Consider the following 19,504-nt stretch of genomic DNA (forward strand, 5'->3'; position numbering starts at 1 on the left):
TATAACTAGGACACCACAACACTTGTTTGAACTGTTGAATAAATCCTGTTTGTTAGCAGCCATATTTTAGTCTGTTTATTTTTTTGAGGGGCTTGGACAAATCCTGATAGAGGCAGGTCGGGGGGGTGTTCCTTTAGGCTGGCTTCCTTTTCAGCTAGGCATACCAGTCAGAGCATGTAAATGAGTACTTCTAGTTGAGGGGGTGTTTCTCCAGCTTTACATCTGACTAGATCACCCCAACTCCAGTGGCTAGACAGATTATGGACCTTACAGACTCTGCAATAAATACTAACCAAAAGAACTACTACATAGAATAAAGGCCTCTACAGACAGCAAAGAGAAGGGATCAACAGAATCAGCTATTAACTACATATTCAGTTCCTGCTCCTTAGGATTGTCCAGAAGAGATGTTTGTCTACATTAATTCAAGAGATAGCACATTAGATTTAAAGTCTAGCCAGTTGTCTGCACAGTCAGTCTGAAGGTAAGTATGATGAGCATACTATCATGAATTTAGGGGGTTAGACAAACCTGCAAAAACAGACTGAATTTGAACTGGTGTATTTCATGGGTTGAACTTCCTGATGCTATCAGGCATTACATGGAATGGATAATAGGGTAGACCGCTGCTTTCACAAAGGTTAAACGTATTCTTTCAAAATACTTTCTAGATTAGCCATGTACTTTTTTCCTGCTAAACATCTAATTTGATTTGTTTTGGTTTACTGGATACAAATATTTATTCTGTTTGACATATACAATGCATATCCCTGAGAGTCAGAGCACAGAAGCAAATTCAAGCTAATGAATATATTAGTCTTATTCATATTTCAGCTAAGCTGTACAAAATAGCATAAAATGCCATTAGTAACATGGATCACCACTAGACATTTTATTAAGCAAATTTTATTGAAGCATTAGGTTTTGTGGTACAATACACTTTGTTATCCAAGTCTAACACCATAGAGAAATTATAAAACCATACTTCCCCCTCTCCTGATCACCCAAGATATATCAATCCATTCAACAGCTTTCATTTTCTAGCCAAGGCTTGGTTATATAAATGTGTTTTTTCAACTTTACTCAGAAAGGGATCTATTTATATTATAGGACCTCAAGCCAACACACCGTCAAGTCATTTGGGACAACGTTCAAAAAAACCTACTTAAAATATTGGTCCTCAAGCACCAAAACCACTAGGTGCCATCCACAGAAGCAAATTGTTAACATTGGCAAATAACTTCTTCAATGAAGTCTTCAATCAACAATATTGTTAAAATAAGTCAAAATAGATGTTCCAACCACTTGATTTCCAACCAAGCAGATTTTAGTTTAGAAACACTAAAAAGGTGCTTCCTTTATAAATACGGAAGGAACAAAAACCATGTGTCAATCCAGAAAGTAAAAGCAATATTGTGAGGACAAGAAGTCTCAAATTTGCAATTACTTGGTCTCACATCTGCTGAAATCCCACAGTATTTGCAAACATAGCTGAAAATATCCCAACTCTTGAAAGCCTATTACTCAGTAGACATTGTGACCAAATTACATACTTTAACTCATGCTCTAAGAATAGCATTCTACTACACCATATCCAAATGTCCCAGGCTGTTCTTGTTCTTATGCTGTCATTCACTTAATGCCATCAAGTCATGGTAAAAGGAACTACCCACATTAGTTAGGAGGAAAGCAGGTGAGGTCACAACACTGTTGAATACAGCATTAGTCACATGCACAACACAGGACTTTCCATCACAAGATAAAAGGTATGATTTTGTTTGGAATGACAAAACAAAAGACATCTACAGTTTGTAGCATATTCTCTTGAAATTGGAAATGCAAGTGAACATTTATGCATGGAATTCCACTTTTTGCTTGCTTCAACTGCCAATGAATTTGAGCAGACCAACTCTAGTAAGTTACATGTTTGAAACACACAGCTTGAGCAGATTACAAAGTGAAAAATTGTAAGCAATGACAGGGCAACAGCTTCGCAAAGTACCAGTTTAACTATGCCAAAGCATCTGTATCCTGACAAGTTATTTCCTGGGCCTCCTTTGAATGTAGACTACCCTTCTGTAGAAACATGGTGGTTTTTGGATATCAACAAATATCAACTTGGGCAGTAAATGAGGAGACCAATTTAACCTGTGAGTATTTGAACCCAAGACTCTAGAAGTGAAAGGCTAGTGCAGTATCCCACAGTGCTCCAGCATATTACTCATCTTTCTGAACAAAATTCCCTCAATTTAAAGGACTAAATCTGAGTATAAAAACCCTATATGTAACAGTCTTTATCTCAGGTTTGCAAAACCACTCAAGTGCAAGAACCTTAATTCAACCATTGAAGTGTGAATTAGATATCAATTTCATTAGACAACACACTAAGTTGTAGTAAATGATCTAGAGATTGAAATTACAATAGATAAAAATCTGGCAGCAATTTAACAATGAATTGTCCCAGATGAGAAGGCTGAAGCCAATGTCTAGTGAGGACGAAAGCCTTGTCTGTGGGGAATTTTTGGTGATACCTGGAGAAAAGCTGTACTGTGTGAAATCCTAACTGAGATGTTTTTACAGGTGCTGTAAAGTCTCATACAGTAGCATTTCTCTACATGCACTTCAATTTCACAGCAAGAGTGGCACAGAATTCGTAAACACAGAAGAGAGCATTCATGCAAGATATCTAACTCCTTGATACAATAATGCATACAATTCAAAATGATTATACTATGATTACATCTAGGGCTTTCCCTAACTACAAGGTGGTACTGAAAAGCATGGCCCCCTGAATCATTAACTAGAAAGCAGCCACCACCTTCTATAAGGGATTTCTTTTTGCGTTTTTTCTTCATTTTTCTTAATCAACTATGATGCTGTCGCTGCTTGGCAAAACTGGTAAACACAAAATTGTAATCATTGAACTGAGCAATCTGGCGATCAACACGTTTAAATCCTTCAATCTTCTGGGCAGAAGAAAACACTGTGCGACATTTAGAACTCTAGAAACAAAAGAAATTTACATTTTCAAAGCTTCTTATTCATCAAGATTAGCAGCTAAAGATTAAACAAGCTTATAAGTTTGTGGAAAGTTCTTGGGGGGCTGCAATTATCAACATGAATCTCTGAATGCTGTAGGAACACTGCAATCAAGAAAATTCAGCTTCCTATCCAGTTCCCTGGGTCTTTCAATATGGCTTCTGCAGCACATACAGGTTAGCTAACCAGATAAGGAAAGCAGTGCTTCTGCAACTGCCAGTTGTGACCAAGAACCAAAAGTCCTTGTTTAGGTATATACATATGATGGCTATCTAAAAGTGACATGAGAAAATTCTAAGATTTGATTATTCTTCCTGTATCTTAGCAATAACTTGAGAATTTAAGGATATTTTAGAGAGCCTTTGCTTGAAGTCCAGACAGACTGACTTCTAAGTTGTTTGGTATACACCAAAATTACAAAGTTTAGACTTTGAAGACTGCTTCTCCTTAGCCCAAGCAGCTACTGCTCAAATTAACGGAAGCTATAGAAAACTAAGGGGGAAGGGAATAATTTTAAAGCAAACAAATCCAAATTAAATGTCTAAAAATACCTGAGTTTCCAGTTAATGAAGGGAAACTTACCTGATTAACAAAAAGGGTGGTAACAAATTTTCCTGGCTTGAAAACATCTACAACCTTTCTGATCAGCTCATCATAAGATGTCTGACCAATGTTTGTTTCAAAACTAACATAAGAAAACTCTGGTTCTGGAGTGATGTGAATAGTCCAATAAGTTCCCTGAGGAAGGCAAAACACATTAGAATCAGTTAGAAACCTATCAATGGGTGTTAATGTCAACAATAGCAAGCAAAGTATGAAACTTACATCCGATTTCATCCCATTCATTGAATACCCACAAGGATTGAACATTGTAGCATCAATGACAGAACCTGGTATCAGGTCACGAATTCCACTCACCTGAAATGCAGAAGTAAAATTACATAGCTCACACTTTATACCAATAAGCTTCTTCATTTTGCCATCCCAAAGTCAGAGTGAACTCCAATTTAAGATACCACACTTAAAAGGGATGTCAGAATATTTGCTTGGACAAGGAAAGAAATTTCAGAGGTCCATTATACACATTTGCTTTGTATAGAGCCCTAACCCTGTAAGAAAGCTTGCCAAATAAGTCAAAGTGGCCTGGTTCTTTTCCCTCAAATCTTAACGTATTTCTTACTATCTTCGTACTAACTGCATGTTTCACCAAGAAGCAATTTAAAGATGAGGTTGTAAGTGACAACAGCAGCTATGACAGCAACATATGAAATGGATTTTAATAGGTCCACTGCTGCCAAAGTGAGTAATGAAAAGTGTCTGGATTGCTTTGAAGCCTGAACATTCTTCCTTAGTCATGCTCTTAAAATAGGGTCCTACTTCCTAATGTAGATGCACCCTCAGTGAACTAACTTTGAAGTAGCCTGCAGATTGTCTACATACCTTTTCCCATACTTTGAAGTCCTTACTCCATTCCCAGGAATGAAGTAGTGCCCTACTTTGAAGTTTAACTTCGAAGTAAGGTGTGTGTAGATGCTCAGCTTTGAAGTCTGTTACTTAAAAATTGAGTGTAGACACCACCTCAGAGTACAGATCTCAAACAGTATGTTCATGGTATAGTCACACTTAAAAGCCAAAACACATTAAGAGGAAAGAAATTCAATATTGTTGGAGTCATACACATGCTTCACTGAGAAGCAGTGACTCAATCTTTTCTTACCCAAGTTGAACATTTTGGGAAGGAGGTAGCTAAACTTATTAGAAGGGGGAACTTCCCTAACCTTCCCCTTAAACCCATGACAATTTAAAAATCCTCCTTCCAGGGAGGATTTTTTCTTGCATTTTAGACTGATAGTCATATAGTTCAATTAAAACTAAGTTACTGATTTGGTCACTTTTTTCTGCTAGTCTCCAGCTCTTCCACTGCACATTGTTTCAGTTTCTGGTTGTCTACATCTTGCACTTGTTCTGGGAAATGAAGTTCTCTCCCCCCTTGCTGCTCCTCCCCAGGAATAAGGTTTTACTATTACAGGAGTGCTCTCCTGAGCAAGCAAAACCTGCTTATTGAGAAAGTATTTTGTCAACAAAATCATTCACATGCACCAACTTTTAGCAACAGAACTGTCTACACAGCCTTGTTGCTAAAAGCTGCACAGCACAGACACTTATACCCATGTCCTTTTCCTAAGGAATACCAAACTTAGCATGTTTTCAGACCAGCAGGAAGCTTTCCATCACCAAAAGCACACAGTTATGGCTAACAGATGCTACAATGCTTTCAGTAAAATAAGGAAACTAGGACTACATCTACACCAAAAAGCCTCTGTTGAAAAGGCTGCAAAAACACTTGTCAACAGATCGTTCTTTCGATCTGCTTTTATGCGTAGATGCAATCTGCTCTGCTGATGGAGCGGTCAGACTGCCTGGCCCCCTTCTCAATAGAATGGCTGACCAGAAGCTCTGCAAACAGGGCTACTCAGTGACCTGTGTCAACAAAAACAGCTCCAGGGCTTCTACACACCTGTTCTGTCTACAGAACAATGTCAATAGAAAGAGGCATTATACCTGAACAGGGAGAGGCATAATGCTGCTGACAATATGCTGTGTAGACACCGCGTGTTTCTTCCCCTGGCAAAAGCCTGGTTTTGTCAGGAAAAGCCTCTTGTATAGACAAGACCTAGAAAAGAAGATGCCCTACTGAAAAGCTAGTTGTCTCTAGAGTTCCCAACCTGTGTAAGCTCTGGAGCGAGTCTGAAATACTGGTTTGCCATGGCATTTTCCCTACCACAGGATAGGGCATATTAACCTAGAATTTACAGATTCAGCTAGTTGCTCAATTCTACCATGCCAAGTAAAATTTAAATTCTGCACTTACACGAGTGACATCATTTGCAGTAACACCGTCTTTCATGTAGAACTGGTCCATAACTACTGGATCAAGCTCGCTCATCAGAATTTCCAGTGTCTGATCTGGCTGATTGATTACCCTACTTTCTGGGAAATCCAGAGTGTACAAATACCTGTTAAATACACGATCACTTTTGTATTATACGAGCAGGACCTCAAACTGATGTGTACTACAGAAAATAGATTTAAAATGTTAATACTTACCAGCAATCAGAATTCATACGCCCCATACAGTAAGCTGCTCCATCTATTTGATACAGAAAGAAAATCATTTACATCGCATCACAGCTGATTCCCTTCTCAGTGAAGGGACTAACCTAATTCCTATTCTTAGAACTAAAGATAAGTCATTTCACATTGTCTGCTACCCATCTATTTGGCACACTGCACTTGTTCATGCAATCTTGAAGATAACCTATTCTGAGCATCCTTAGAGCCACCTGAGTTGCTGTTTTTCCTCTAACATTGTCACACAAGCCCATCATTTCTCTCTCAAATATATCTCTATGAAACATCTCTAGTATGTTTTATTCATTAAACAGGAATTAAAACAGACAGGACCCATTATTATACACAGCTGCAGGCAAAGTCTTCAAATAGACTCACAAGCTAGCAGTTCATTGTGTTATGATATAGACCAAAACAAAAAATTGCTTATCAACTAGATACATTAATACCAGTGTGTATCGTCTAGAATCAATATATTACCTTCATCTTTTAGTTTGAAGTAAAAAACTTTACATTTACTTTCAAAGTGTTCTGAGTTTAGTTTAGTGTGGTTTTACTTTGAACTGTCTGAAATTGGCACCTTTTACTTCAATTTGCTCTCTTGGTGCATTCAGAACCTCATCTAACATCAACAACATTACATGGCTTTGTTTTTGAGACCACCAGAGCAAACACCACTATGTGTCAGCTAGCCTATTTAGTCTTTTAGGTCAAAAAGCATGGTTACTGTTTTCCGCTCCATTATCTTTCTGCATACCTCACTCATGAATGGGGTGTTTACAAGTTCTTAACTGGGCATAACATCAGCTGCAGAAGCTTGTCCATTATGACACAAAAACCTCATTTTCCACATCCCAGGCTGAGTTTGTGATAACAGAAGCATGTTCTTATACAAACATACAAAGTTAAGACAGCATGGAACACCACAATGAAAGAGACAGTCTTGCAATGAAGTGGCTCTAAGCCTGAGCATTTTAAAAAGCTTCTGGACTTTGGAAGTCTATACTAGTAACATCCTGGCTGTGAGGATGGTGTCACCAGGAGCACTTTGGATTCCTCAATCAGGGGATGCTATTCCAAAGAACTGCTACATGGCGATGGGGTTCACCTTTCAAGGAGCAGTAAGGCTGTATTTGGCTCAAGACTGGCTAACCTAGTGAGGAGGGCTTTAACTAGATTCAATGGGGACAGGTGACCAACGCCCATGGGTAAGTAAAAAACCTGGAAACCTGGGAGTTGGGTTATAAGTAGGAGGGATCATGGGCTAATAGTAGAGGGACTAGGCAGAACTGGAAAGGCAAAAGCAAATCTCAGATGTCTACACACAAATGCAAGAAACATGGGTTATAATCAGGAAGAATCTGAAGTTCTAATACAAACAAATATGACAATTGGTGTTAGACTTGGTGGGATAATCATCATTGGAATATTGGTATAGAAGGGTACAGCATATGCAGGAAGGATAGGCAGGGCCAACAGGGTGGAAGTGTTGCCTTATATATTAAAATGTGCACACCTGGATTGAAGTGGAGATGGATACAGAAGACAGATAAATTGAAAGTCTCTGGGTTAGGTTAAAAGGGGAAAAACAAAGGTGATGTCACGCCAGGGGTTTACTATATACCAGCTACCCAGGTAGAAGAGGCTTTTTCTAAGCAGCTAACAAAGTCATCCAAAGCTCAGGATTTGGTGGTGGTGGACTTCAACTATCCAGATGTATACTGTGAAACTAACACAGCGAAGCACAGACTATCCAGAAAGTTCTTGCACTGCAATGACAATTTCAGAAGGTGGAAAAAGCTACAGGGGCAGGGGTTCAGGGGGGAGTAGTTCTAGACTTGAATTTAACAAATAGGGAGAAATTGGTTGAGAATTTGAAAAGAAGGCAGCTTGGGAGACAGTGACAAACTTCAGGATTCTAAGACATGGTGAAAGGAAGAACAGCAAAATACAGACAATGGATTTCAGGAAGGCAGATTCTGATAAACTCAGAGCTGGCAGATAAAAGTCCCATGGGAAGCAAGACTAAGGAAAAAACTGAAGAGAGCTAGCAATTTTTCAAGGGGACATTAAGGGCCCAAAAGCAAGCTATACCAATGCATAGAAATGATGGAAAGTATGATAAGAAGCCCACCCTGGCTTAGCCAGGAGATCTTGCATGATATCAATCAAAAGGGAGTCATGAAAAGTGGAAATTAAGAGAAATTACAAAGGACAAATAAGCAAACACTACACATATGCAGGGACAAGATTAGAAAGGCAAAGCCACAAAAGCTCACAATAGCTAGAGACAAAGGGTAACAAGAAGATATTCTATAAACATATTAGAAGCAAGAGGAAGACCAAGGACCAGGTAGGTCTACCATTCAGTGAGGAGGGAGAAACAATATCAGGAAACTCGGAAATGGCAGAGGTGCTGAATGACTTTTGTCTTCAGCAAGAAGTCTGATGCAGAAATGCCTAACATGATGAATGCTAGTGGGAAGGGGGTAGGTTGAGGATAAAATAAAAAAGCTAAAAATTACTTAGAAAAATGAGATGTCTGCAAGTCACCGGGGCCTGATGAAATGCATCCTAGAATACACAAGCAGCTGATAAGCTCCAGTTCTGATACCATCTCTATCATCTTTGAAAAGTCCTGGAAGTCAGGCAAGATTCCAGAAGACTAGAAAAGGGCAAATATAGTGCCCATCTATAAAAAGGAAAAACGACCTAGGAAGCTACAGACCAATCACTTAACCTGTGCCAGGAAAGAATGGAACAAGTAATTAAGGAATTCATCTGCAAATGTGTAAGAAGATAGCAGCCAGCATGGATCTGAGACCAAATCATGCAAGACCAATCTGATAACTTTCTCTGATAGGACAAGTCTTGTGGATAGGGGTGAAGTGGTGGATGTGGTATACCTAGACTTTAAGGCTTTTGATACAGTCTTGCATGATCTTATCAATAAATGAGGCAAAATACAACTGATTGGGCTATAAGGTGGGTGCATAATGGCTAGATAACCACTGTTTGCAGTCATGCTGGAAGGACACAAATTGGTTTCTGCAAGGGTCTGTTCTGGGACAGGTTCTATTCAGTATCTTCATCAACGATTTAGATAATGGCATACAGAGTATGCCTATTAAGTTTGTAGATGATACCAAGCTGGAGGGGTTGCAACTGCTCTGGAGGATAGGGTCAGAACTCAAAATGATCTGCACAAACTGGAGGAAGACTGAGAAACAGATAAAATTTAATAGGATAAATGCGAAGTACTCTGCTTAGGAACAATCAGCTTCATACATACAAAATGGGATGCAGCAGTCTAGGAAGGAGTAAAGTGGAAAGGGATTATAGTAGACCACAAGCTAAAGGTGAGTCAGTGAGATGTTGCAAAAAAGCAAAAATGATTCTGGGATGCATTAACAGGTGTGTTAGATCAAGACACAGGAAGTCAATTCTTCCACTGACTCAGCACTCACTAGGCCTCAACTGGAGTACTCTGTCCAGTTCTGGGCACCATATTTCAAGAGGAATGTGGATAAATTGGAGAAGGACCAGAGAAGAGCAACAAGAACAATTAAAGGTCTAGAGAACATGAGCTATGAGGGAAGACTGAAAGAACTGAGCTCGTTTAGTTTAGAAAGAGAAGACTTAAAGGTGACATGATTGTGGTTTTCAAGTACCAAAAATAGTTTTACAAAGGAGGAGGAAAAAAACTGTTCTCCTTGGCCTCTGACGATAGGAAAAGGAGTAAATGGGCTTAAACTCTAGCAAGGGAGGTTTAGGTTGGACATTAGAAGCTTGCTAACTATCAGTGGTTAACACTGGAATTAATTCCCTAGGGAGGTTGTGGAATCTCCCTCACTAAAGATATTGAAGAGCAGGTTAGCTAGACACCTATCAGGAATGGTCTAGATGGTGCTTGGTCCTGCTGTGAGGGCAGGAAACTGGACTCTGACCTCTCAAGGTCCCTTCTAGTCTGGTGTTGTATCACTCTACCTTTACATAGTTGTTAGGCCCACTATCTTCAGCAGCCACCTGTTTAATACTGCTGGCTCAAGCACATGAAAACCCTATGAATCACAAATGGCAGCTAGTGTCATACCTAGCCCTGAAAAAGAATAAAGCATTACCTAGACCAGTGATTGGTCATTGTCTAACCCACTCAAACCTGGTAGTATTACACCACCTTTAACTTGCTTTAGTTAGACTTTTCCTTAAGGTTAGCTGACTTCTTTGCTGCAACCTTCTTGTCCTATCTACAAGGAAGCAGCTACATTCCCAGCCAGTAGTGCAGCACTAAGACATGCCAAGGTCTTTAATCATGAGGTACTACCAGTTCAAAGCCTACCAGGTATAGTCCTAATATTTATCTCATATATATATTATATTCATCAAATTAGCAGACAGTCTGTTTCACAGGTGTAGAAGTGTGAAACAGGCTGTACCAGCTGTGAAAAAGCAGCAATACTTAACTTACAGCCACTTAGCCTGTTTGGGATGTCATGACTGCCACAGTAAGAACTGATAACATGTGCCCTTAACACAAACTGACAATTCCATTAACTCACTTGGGAAAATCTCATTAAGGAACTCTACTTCTTCCTGGAAATTCCTATGTGGGTACTCCTGGTGGGAAGGCTTCATGAAATTCTTACGCGAGTAAAAGAAGCTCTGAAAAATAAAGTTAGCTTAGATATTTCATGAGGTTTGTGTTATTGTAGATTTTACATTCCATTTGAACAGCAACTAAGCAGCACAATTAGATTCAAGCATCATTACTAAAGAAATCGGAAAAGGTTATTCACCTTGTGAAGTAACTGCAGTTCTCTGAAAGGTGTTCCCCCATGGGTACTCCACTTTAGGAATGCTTCTTTCTTGAGCACTTGGATCAGACTATCATGCTCAGTGCCTGTATGACCTAGGTATGACTGGTATGCCTGTTATATCAGACAGAGGCTAGAGATGCATGGGTAGGATTGCCACTTTTGCTTGGCTGTATTCCCAGAGGAATCACCACAAAACAAAGACCTAAGAGTTAAAGGTTAACTCCTGGAGACTTCAAGACAATCCTGGAGGGCTGGCAAACCTACATGTAAGCACCTGATTTGAGTTGCCCCAGATGGCAGGAAGTGGAATGAAGCATTCCTGACACCCTAGTCTTCAGATTGATGTGGTTGGTTTCCCGAGTCATCCATTTGTCATAACATTAAAATAAGCCGCCTATTCCAGCAGCAGTTTGTCTATTAAAGATAGTGATTGCTTTGGGCAACAAAAGAATGCATGGACGAAAACTAAGTTTACTTTTCCAAGAAACCCAGGAGTTCTTCACTGTCATCCATCTATCCTGTGCTGGACATCTCAGCAGCATCTGCCAGAACTGGTTCCCTAGAATCCCTAGAGTGGCACCTGTATGGTGTGGTATAAGCAGCATGGCAACTTCCGCATTTTAGTTCCTTCTTGCCTGAAGCTCAGATAGTGGGGGGAATGAGGGTGCGTCACAGGAAAGATCTTGAAGAGCATCAGTTACAGAAAAGGGTAACTGTCTTTGAATACTTGCTCATACCCATTCCACATTAGGTGACTCCTGAGCACTACTAATGGAAGCAGGTAGGAGTTCACATCTGTGTAGATCTTACCACAGCTCTGCCAATACAGGGGACTCTGGCCTGCTGGTTGATGGCATCATGCACTGGCAATGTGTGAAAAGAGGACCAGCTTGCAGCTTTGAAGGTATCCTGGACAGGGATGTGCACTAGGAACACTACTTGAACTCTCATCAAGAAGGCTGACAATGGGCAGCAGCAGGCCACCATTTTTTTTAAATGCTTCTTTTGCAATAAGTAGTTCAGCAGGAAATCCTGCATGCTGTAGTGATGAAGAACTGAAGTGATGTGTTGTTCTAGGTAAAAAGTCAAGGCTATTTGGGCATCCAGAATGTGAAGATTCCTCTTCACTCAGGACAGAACATGGAAAAAAATACAGTTTAACTGCTCTGGTCTGGCCCAGGGCAAGGGAGCTGCCAAGAGAAAGGAGCCCTGCTGGCTGCAGGAGCACAGCCCAGAGTGGCCTGACCTTCCCATGGCCAGCAAATGACCTCCTTTGGGACCAGAGAGGTCCAACCTGTTCTACCTTTGACAGGAAGGCCACCTTAGGCCACAGCTGAGCCTTGTTTTTGAAGACTGTGGATGAAGTTCTGAGGTCAAGGTGGTGACATTCCACAACAGATGGAAGAGGGAACAGGAGCCCAGCAGCTCAAAGGATGGGCCCATGCCATTAGCCGAGAGAGAACTAAGTTAAGTTCCCATTGTTGGACAGGGCCCATACATTTAGGAAGATTCTTGCAAGGCCTCAAGAATCTGTCATGTCACAAGAAAACATCTGGGCCTGTATTAGGAGGAAAAAAATGGAGATATGTGTCAAAGTGCACAGTAATATATGATGTGCCAGGCCCTTGTTCTTCAACTGAAGCAGGTAGCCTAACAGACTAAAGAACATGAGGGAGATGAACCACACTTGATGCCAAGCAAAGAAATATTGTTCACTTGGCCAGGCCAGTCTGAGAGTTTCCTACTTTCCAGGGGTATCTGCTGGACCTCTTCCAGCAAACAGATCCACTTAGGGAGTTTCTCACATGTGGAAGATCATGCAGTCTACTCATGGTAAGACAACCAGTCCCTGCTAAGGTGTTTGCAATGTGTTCCTGACACCAGGGAGGTGACAAGCTTCCAGGCAGCTCTCATGGCTGAAGGACGTTCTTGAGATGGAGTGCCTCTTGACTGAGCGCCAATAAGCACTGGCCCCCCTCCCCTGTGGATGTAGGGCATCAAGGCTGTATTTGCTCATCAGGTCTCAGTGTTCCCTGTAAGCTGTGCCCTTGTGCAGGTGCTCAAGAGATATTCAAATGCTACCAAGCTGACTGTGTTCACAGGTAAGTTGTGTTTGACTGCTGAGTTGCTGCTCCTCTTGGTCTTCTCTACTGCAAGGAAGCATGCTGCATAGAGATAGTGGAGCCCACAGTGCAGATGGCAGAGTCCACGGTACTGGACACTGCCTGGAAGACAGCCTTGGCAGTAGCCATACCCTCAAGATTGCGCAGAACTTCTAAGATGTTTCAGGATCAATAAGCCTTTGAACGTGTTCATGACTTGCCATATGTCATAACAGCTAGGTAAGGCTTGGTGGTTGCCCACTGTCTTCCAGCCTGCAACTGTGTCCAGGAAATCCAGCCTCCTTCAGTGTTTGTGGGAGTACCTCCAGGTTAGCCACAGGGGAAAGCAAGGACAACTACTCCAGCCACCAGGAAATTGGGGGCTGGGAAAGAATATAAGAATTCATGCCCCTTGGCACAAAGAGCCTACTTTTGGTGGCAGAGCCAGGAGGGAGTATGCTGCAGAGCAGTGGTAATTTCTTATACCCTCTCATGAATGGTGTCTTAGTGTGCCATATGGCCCCACTTCTGAGTGCACCAGAGCCTACTGAAACAAACTTCCAGTACTGGTGCATGTGGTGAGCACACAGCTAATAAATTCTCAGACAACCTTAAAAACAAGGTGTAGTTCAAGTGTAGGGAGCCCTGCAGTACTGGGGGGACAGCAGCAGTCTGGAGATAGAAGTTTTCAATATTAATAGAGCAGGGACTCCATGTCATCTGTTATGGATAAGTCTCTCACATATCTAAACTGCAGTCCTGAGTAGGCAATCAGTACTGACAGGTTAGAGGTCATGGTAGCCAAAGCGGATGGCACTGCCAATGATGGGCATACTGATATAGGTGCTGGTGGAAGTCTGATAACATTGCTTGCTTGGTACTGAGTGTGTAGAACAGGTAGATACCAACAGATAGTTTGACAGTACTGGATCAGGGTGCTTTGTTTGCCATCCTTATCCCCAGTACAGTAAACTGAAGCCATGGTAGGAGCCATGTAACTCCCTACCCTAGAGCTCCAGGGGCTTTCCTTCTCTTCCAGTACAGGAAGAGGGTTCCTTCAGCACAATGGTACTGAATGGAGAGGTAAAGAATCCTGACATCACACATTTCACAGGATCCCAACACTTTCCTGAACAGGATTCTTCAGGTAAGAATTTGTACTCTTTGTTGGGAACCTCTCTCCAACAACTTCCCCTTCTTCAGAGAAGGCTGCACTGGATCTGTCCAGAGGGAGAGGCATAAAGGTGAGGGATCTCCTGACCTAACACACACTGGTCAAAGTAACTATTATACTAATAGCCTAAGATTAATCTCCCTGGTTCTCTCCCCCGCCACTTGGAGTAGGGAAACATTACACTTTTGGGACTCATAGTCCATCAAGCTGTCACTCACAGGTTAGACTCAGGAAAGAGGCAGCACGTAAATCTGAGGAACAAGGCAAGATTTGGCAAGACAAGACTCTACAAGAAGTATAAGTACTATTCTCTTGCAACTAGTGCTTATTAACTGACCACTACCATCTCGCCTTAAACTATAAATACAATAGATGAGGCGCACACAAGCTCCATTTCAAGTAAAAGTGGTAAAGAACTGAGGGCAATCTGCCTGTGCATCTCTACATAGCCTCACTGTTCAGCACAAAAACCATAAGGCACATTCACTGGCTAAACAGACTGTTCAGAACTTGACAATCAAGATTTCAGAGGCATATGTGCCCGCAAATAGAGCGCCTATAAAGGGACCACTTGACAAAGAATGATGGTATTGAAGACTTTGATAACTAAGAAGGCAAAAATAAACATTTCCCCAGAACAGATAGACCTTTAAATATACTTTATAAGTGTTTAAACTTACATGTAATTAAAATTAAACTGATGGGCCTTATGTTTTTGTTTCTGCTATATTTACAAATTCTATGAGAGTTCTCTTGTCCCCACATACTGCTTTACAGACAAGACTCTCGCTCTTTAGGGCTAAATCCTCATAAGCACCCTCAGCTCTCACAGAAAACTAACAAAATTCACTGAATATACAGGGGAAAATGTTAGAGACTAAGCAGCAATCTAATTTCAAACTGAATTACATTTAAGAAGTATTGAGATAATTTACCTACATCTTTTTTTAAAAAGGTCATTAAAGGACAGGATTAAAGGACAGGATTTCTGAAAGCCATCCTCATAGAAAGGTGTATGTAAGCTACAGGAGAGATTACATCATTACAGGAAGCAGAGTACATGGAAGGTGAAAGACCACATGATATCAATTACATGAATTCAAATGTCTAACAGTACAGTCCACTGAATATTTGTTTCTAGTCTGGCAGCTTACCTGAATTGAGTCAAACCCACTGTACTCCCTAGCAAGCTCCAACAGGGGAACCAGTGCTTGCAGTAAGAGGGTGGTACCACATGTCTTCAAAATGAAACGTCTCTTGGAGACAAACATGCTACTCTCACTGAAAAAGAACAAAGTATTACATTAAAATAGATTTGTGGTTTGGCTCTTTGTGCAGCACTCTCAACAAGGGTCACAGGGTATGCACATTAACCTGTGTGTTCAAAGCAAGCTTGGGACAGGATTTGGACAACAATGATTAGACTAATTCAATCACAGTAGGGCCAAGCTTATCAATACTAACATAGGTGTTGTGTTCAAAGCCATCTGCTCCAATATGCCTTGCATCTAGGTATGACAAGCCAGAGGCAGACTTCAGCCGTTATTTTTGGGTGCCACGCTTAATATACTGAAGGGGCTTTACCTTTTTCTATTTGTGGGTACTCAGAAGGGTTTGATTTTTCAGAAAAGCCTGAAACAATCTGAAATCAGATTTAAGATGTCAGATTGAACACCGAAAGCCATTAGTGACTTTTTGAAGCCTTGGCCTCAGATGTCACCAATAAGAAATCAAGATTTAGTACAAGTATGGAATCAATCTGCACACACATGAATAGTTAATATACCTTTTCTAAATATATCAAATTAAAAGTAGTGTGACAATGTACTATTTACTTGCTGAGACTGCATTTGAAAAAGCATTCCAACAAAAAGCAAAAGCATTCATGCACAATCCAATGAGTATTCCAATAGAGATCCTTTAGTTCAGCATGAAGTATATTCACAAATCTTCATTAGTGAACAGTTAACAGAAAACTTAATGTCTGCATTCATATAAGAAAGGTTAACCAGAATATCTCAGACTGTTTGATTTGAGTAACCAGAACCATAATGCCCATATTTTCAACAGATTGCAGATTAGGTTAGTTTACCACTTTAATACATCAAGCTAATTGATCTGTGACTAACTTTGTGCAGCTACAAAAAAGCAGCTCTTTGCCTGAAAACACCATGTCTCTTGGAGACTGAGTGCTTTCTTCACTGACAATACTGGACGAGAGTTTTTAAGGCAATTAATACAGAACCACAGCACAAGCAGTATAAACATTTTCCCAGATATTAGGCAAATATGGAATCTGGACTACAGATTTGCAGTTATTGAAATGCTTTATTTGAAACAATTCCTTTCTAGAACTAATTATCTATACATACAGGCACTGAAAGAATGAAGTGGGTCAAAACAATCATACTGATTTTTATGAAGTCTTAAGCTCACAATGATCCCTTCTGGATTTGGAATCAATCTGCATGGGCCACAGAACTTCCCCAAAATACTTTAACTGAAGCATGCAATATTTAAATACTGCCATTGGTAATAAATCAACCACAGCCTGTAAGCTGTTCCAGTGGTCAATCACCCAGTTAAAAGTTTACACCGTTTTCCAGTCTGAATTGTTTTATAACCTTTTCTTTCCTAGACTGAAGATCCCACTATTGGATGTATTGCCCTCTCTAGAGCATGACTTGCCTCTGCTGGAAGACAGAACACTGAGCTAGATGAACCAATGGTCTGACCCAATGTGCTCACTTATGTTTAGGTTCCTGTATATGACTATCCTGTCCTCATTGTTTACCACTAACAGGATTCTACAACTGTTAGGGCACAGGTCAGAAACCAAAATGGCAGGAAGAGCTCTTTTCAAAAGAAGTAAAACTCAAATTCAAGAGCCACAATGCATGTGAACATAAGATTGTCCTTAATGTCAAACCATACTTTTTGTAATCCCTATTTTAAGAGCAGCGCACACAATGATTTGTAATGAGATACATGTTTACTGCAGGACATTCACAAGCCTTTTACAAATTCTCTTGAGGTTGCACTTTTTTGTTGTTTGGAAAGGTCTCATTGCAAATGAGACTTAAAGGAAGCCCATACGAACATGAAGGATTGTGTCTTTCCAGTTTGAAGTTTTTTTTTTGAAGCCATTCCAACCCAACTTTAATTATGCCAGTTCATTTCACATTTAATTTTTCTGAAAAATGCATGCTGCCCTTTATACCAGGAATGCTACAAGTTTCCTTTTCAAGACCAAGACTAAAAGCAACATGACCAAAACAGATGCAGTATTATATCCCACAATGCACTGTACATATTAAAGGGGGCTTTATCCAACATTCTGTAATCACATTGTTTGCTATTTAGATAGTAGTTCATTTGGGGGCTTTTAGACATTCACCATTTATCCAAAAAGGATCTTTTTGTTTGTTTTTTTTTTTTTTTTTTTTTTTTTTTTTTTTAACTGTGCAATTAGAGTGTTGGGAGACAAAGAAATCCTTGAAGAGCCACATGCAGCTTTGGAGCCGCAGGTTGCAGACCCCTGTGCTAGGGTTTCTTGTTTCCAATATACTTTAAAACTCTTCACTGTTCCTAGCCCTACCAACCATTTATTCTTCCCTGATGACTTGAACTTTTTAGCAATAGTCTACATTTAACTTATCAATTGCTACATATTTCCCAAGCTAGATAGAAAAAGTGTCAAGAGCAAGTGCAGACATTTGTTGCAAATGCAGAGGCTGTACAGCTAAATAGGCAGTAGTCTGTTCTCCAAGGTTTGCTCAAAACCATAAACTGCTCTAGAAGCTTAAATACAGCACTTTTAAGGTGTCAGAGCAGTGTAAGTGACAATTTGGATCTCGTATGGCTCAGCTGAGAAAGCAAGTGAAAAGTTAATTCAAGAAAGGCAGAGAGCAGCCTATATGACAGCTTACTGCATCTGTCAATGAAGATGCAGTAGCCAAAAGGCTATATAGATTGACATCTGTCCACAATATTGTCCCAGGGTTAGAACATTGAGTTTAGTCATCCATGTACCTTTAAACTGAACAAGGAGTTGAAGAAACTACAAAAACTAAACTGAGTACAAAGTCATTCACTGGCTAGTGAATGTTAATTTAAATGGTATATATTAAATACATCACAAGTTTCAATGGCTAACTTGATCTGATGTGTAGAGTTAGAGATGAATTTAGAATCACTGTATCTGACAAATTAGTCCTAGTAAGACACCTGAAGGCAACACCTCTGAACAAGTAAGTTGTCCTTACAAAACAGTTTGCCAGTTTCAGAATTCCCCCCAAGTTAAATGCTACTCCATTTTACAATCAATTTGTAAAAATTCAGATTACACAATTTATGGCATAAGGTACATGTATTATTGTCACTCCTCAGTCAACCTCTGTGTGAAGCCACATGTTCATTATCCATTTGTGATTACAGATGCACCTCAACTTCAGCGAACCAGATATTCAATTACTTTTTATTTCAACTGGGAGACAGTGTAAGATACATGTTAGCTATATATGTTTGTCAATCCCTTCTTCTGGATTGCGTGTCAGACCTGTTCAAATATTTGCTTCCCACAGACAGCTTATGGAGAGTACTATTACTATAATTTTTTTCCCCTCTAAGACAAATGTAGCAGTTATGCTGCATGCACAGTTCAACTAGTTTTGTATTTTGCAGCCATGGATTTATAACAGATTAAGTACAAGATGTGCAGAAAGAGGTTTTCTAAATTTCTTCAGCAATTTTGAGCTTTTTATTGCTTAGCTAATGTATGAAAACGGAATTGTTTGTGAAGGACTGCCTCCACCATGCAGTCAGCTCCTGTAACATGGACATAAGTTTTGACCTTCATTTTCCACAACTGACTGAAAAATGTAAAGTTAAAATCTAGAGTCAGGGAGAAGAGAGGCAGGCAAGTGTGTTTTTGCCTTTTGTAACATGGCTGAGAAACTGAGAAATTTCAAGATTCTTTTTCTTAAAAGAAATCATTAAAGATTCATGAAGGACTGCTGCAGAAACCGGAGGAGAGAAATTCCAGAGATTTTTAGTAAACCAAATCTTGAGGTGTTCCTATATCCTTAGTTCAGCAGCAATATTTGCTTTCCAAAGCAATTTGTCTGATTTCTGCATTTCATGTACAGTAAACACTAGAAATGCACAACTGAGCTGGACTTAACTTGCATTAATGTGCATTAAGCACAACTGAAGCTGCTCTGTGGCTGTGCGCTCACCTG

The 19,504-nt window shown here is 40.2% G+C and overlaps 1 protein-coding gene across 2 annotated transcripts in view; it reads right to left on the minus strand.

Annotated features, from left to right (window-relative positions):
- Window positions 1-890: 890 nt before the first annotated feature.
- The window catches only part of AMD1 (adenosylmethionine decarboxylase 1), a 33,926-nt gene continuing 15,312 nt past the window's right edge, over window positions 891-19,504 (minus strand). For both annotated transcript variants that reach the window (XM_074990739.1, XM_074990740.1), the window contains exons 3-9: window positions 15,419-15,545; window positions 10,731-10,833; window positions 6,148-6,190; window positions 5,912-6,056; window positions 3,865-3,957; window positions 3,622-3,777; window positions 891-3,002 (exon numbers count right to left, since the gene is read on the minus strand). In XM_074990739.1, the coding sequence (XP_074846840.1) occupies window positions 2,865-3,002; window positions 3,622-3,777; window positions 3,865-3,957; window positions 5,912-6,056; window positions 6,148-6,190; window positions 10,731-10,833; window positions 15,419-15,545 (805 nt within the window). In that variant the 3' untranslated portion in view covers window positions 891-2,864. The remainder of the gene's footprint in view (window positions 3,003-3,621; window positions 3,778-3,864; window positions 3,958-5,911; window positions 6,057-6,147; window positions 6,191-10,730; window positions 10,834-15,418; window positions 15,546-19,504) is intronic.

The sequence above is a fragment of the Carettochelys insculpta genome, chromosome 3 (assembly GCF_033958435.1).
Source record: "Carettochelys insculpta isolate YL-2023 chromosome 3, ASM3395843v1, whole genome shotgun sequence".
NCBI lineage: Eukaryota > Metazoa > Chordata > Testudines > Carettochelyidae > Carettochelys > Carettochelys insculpta.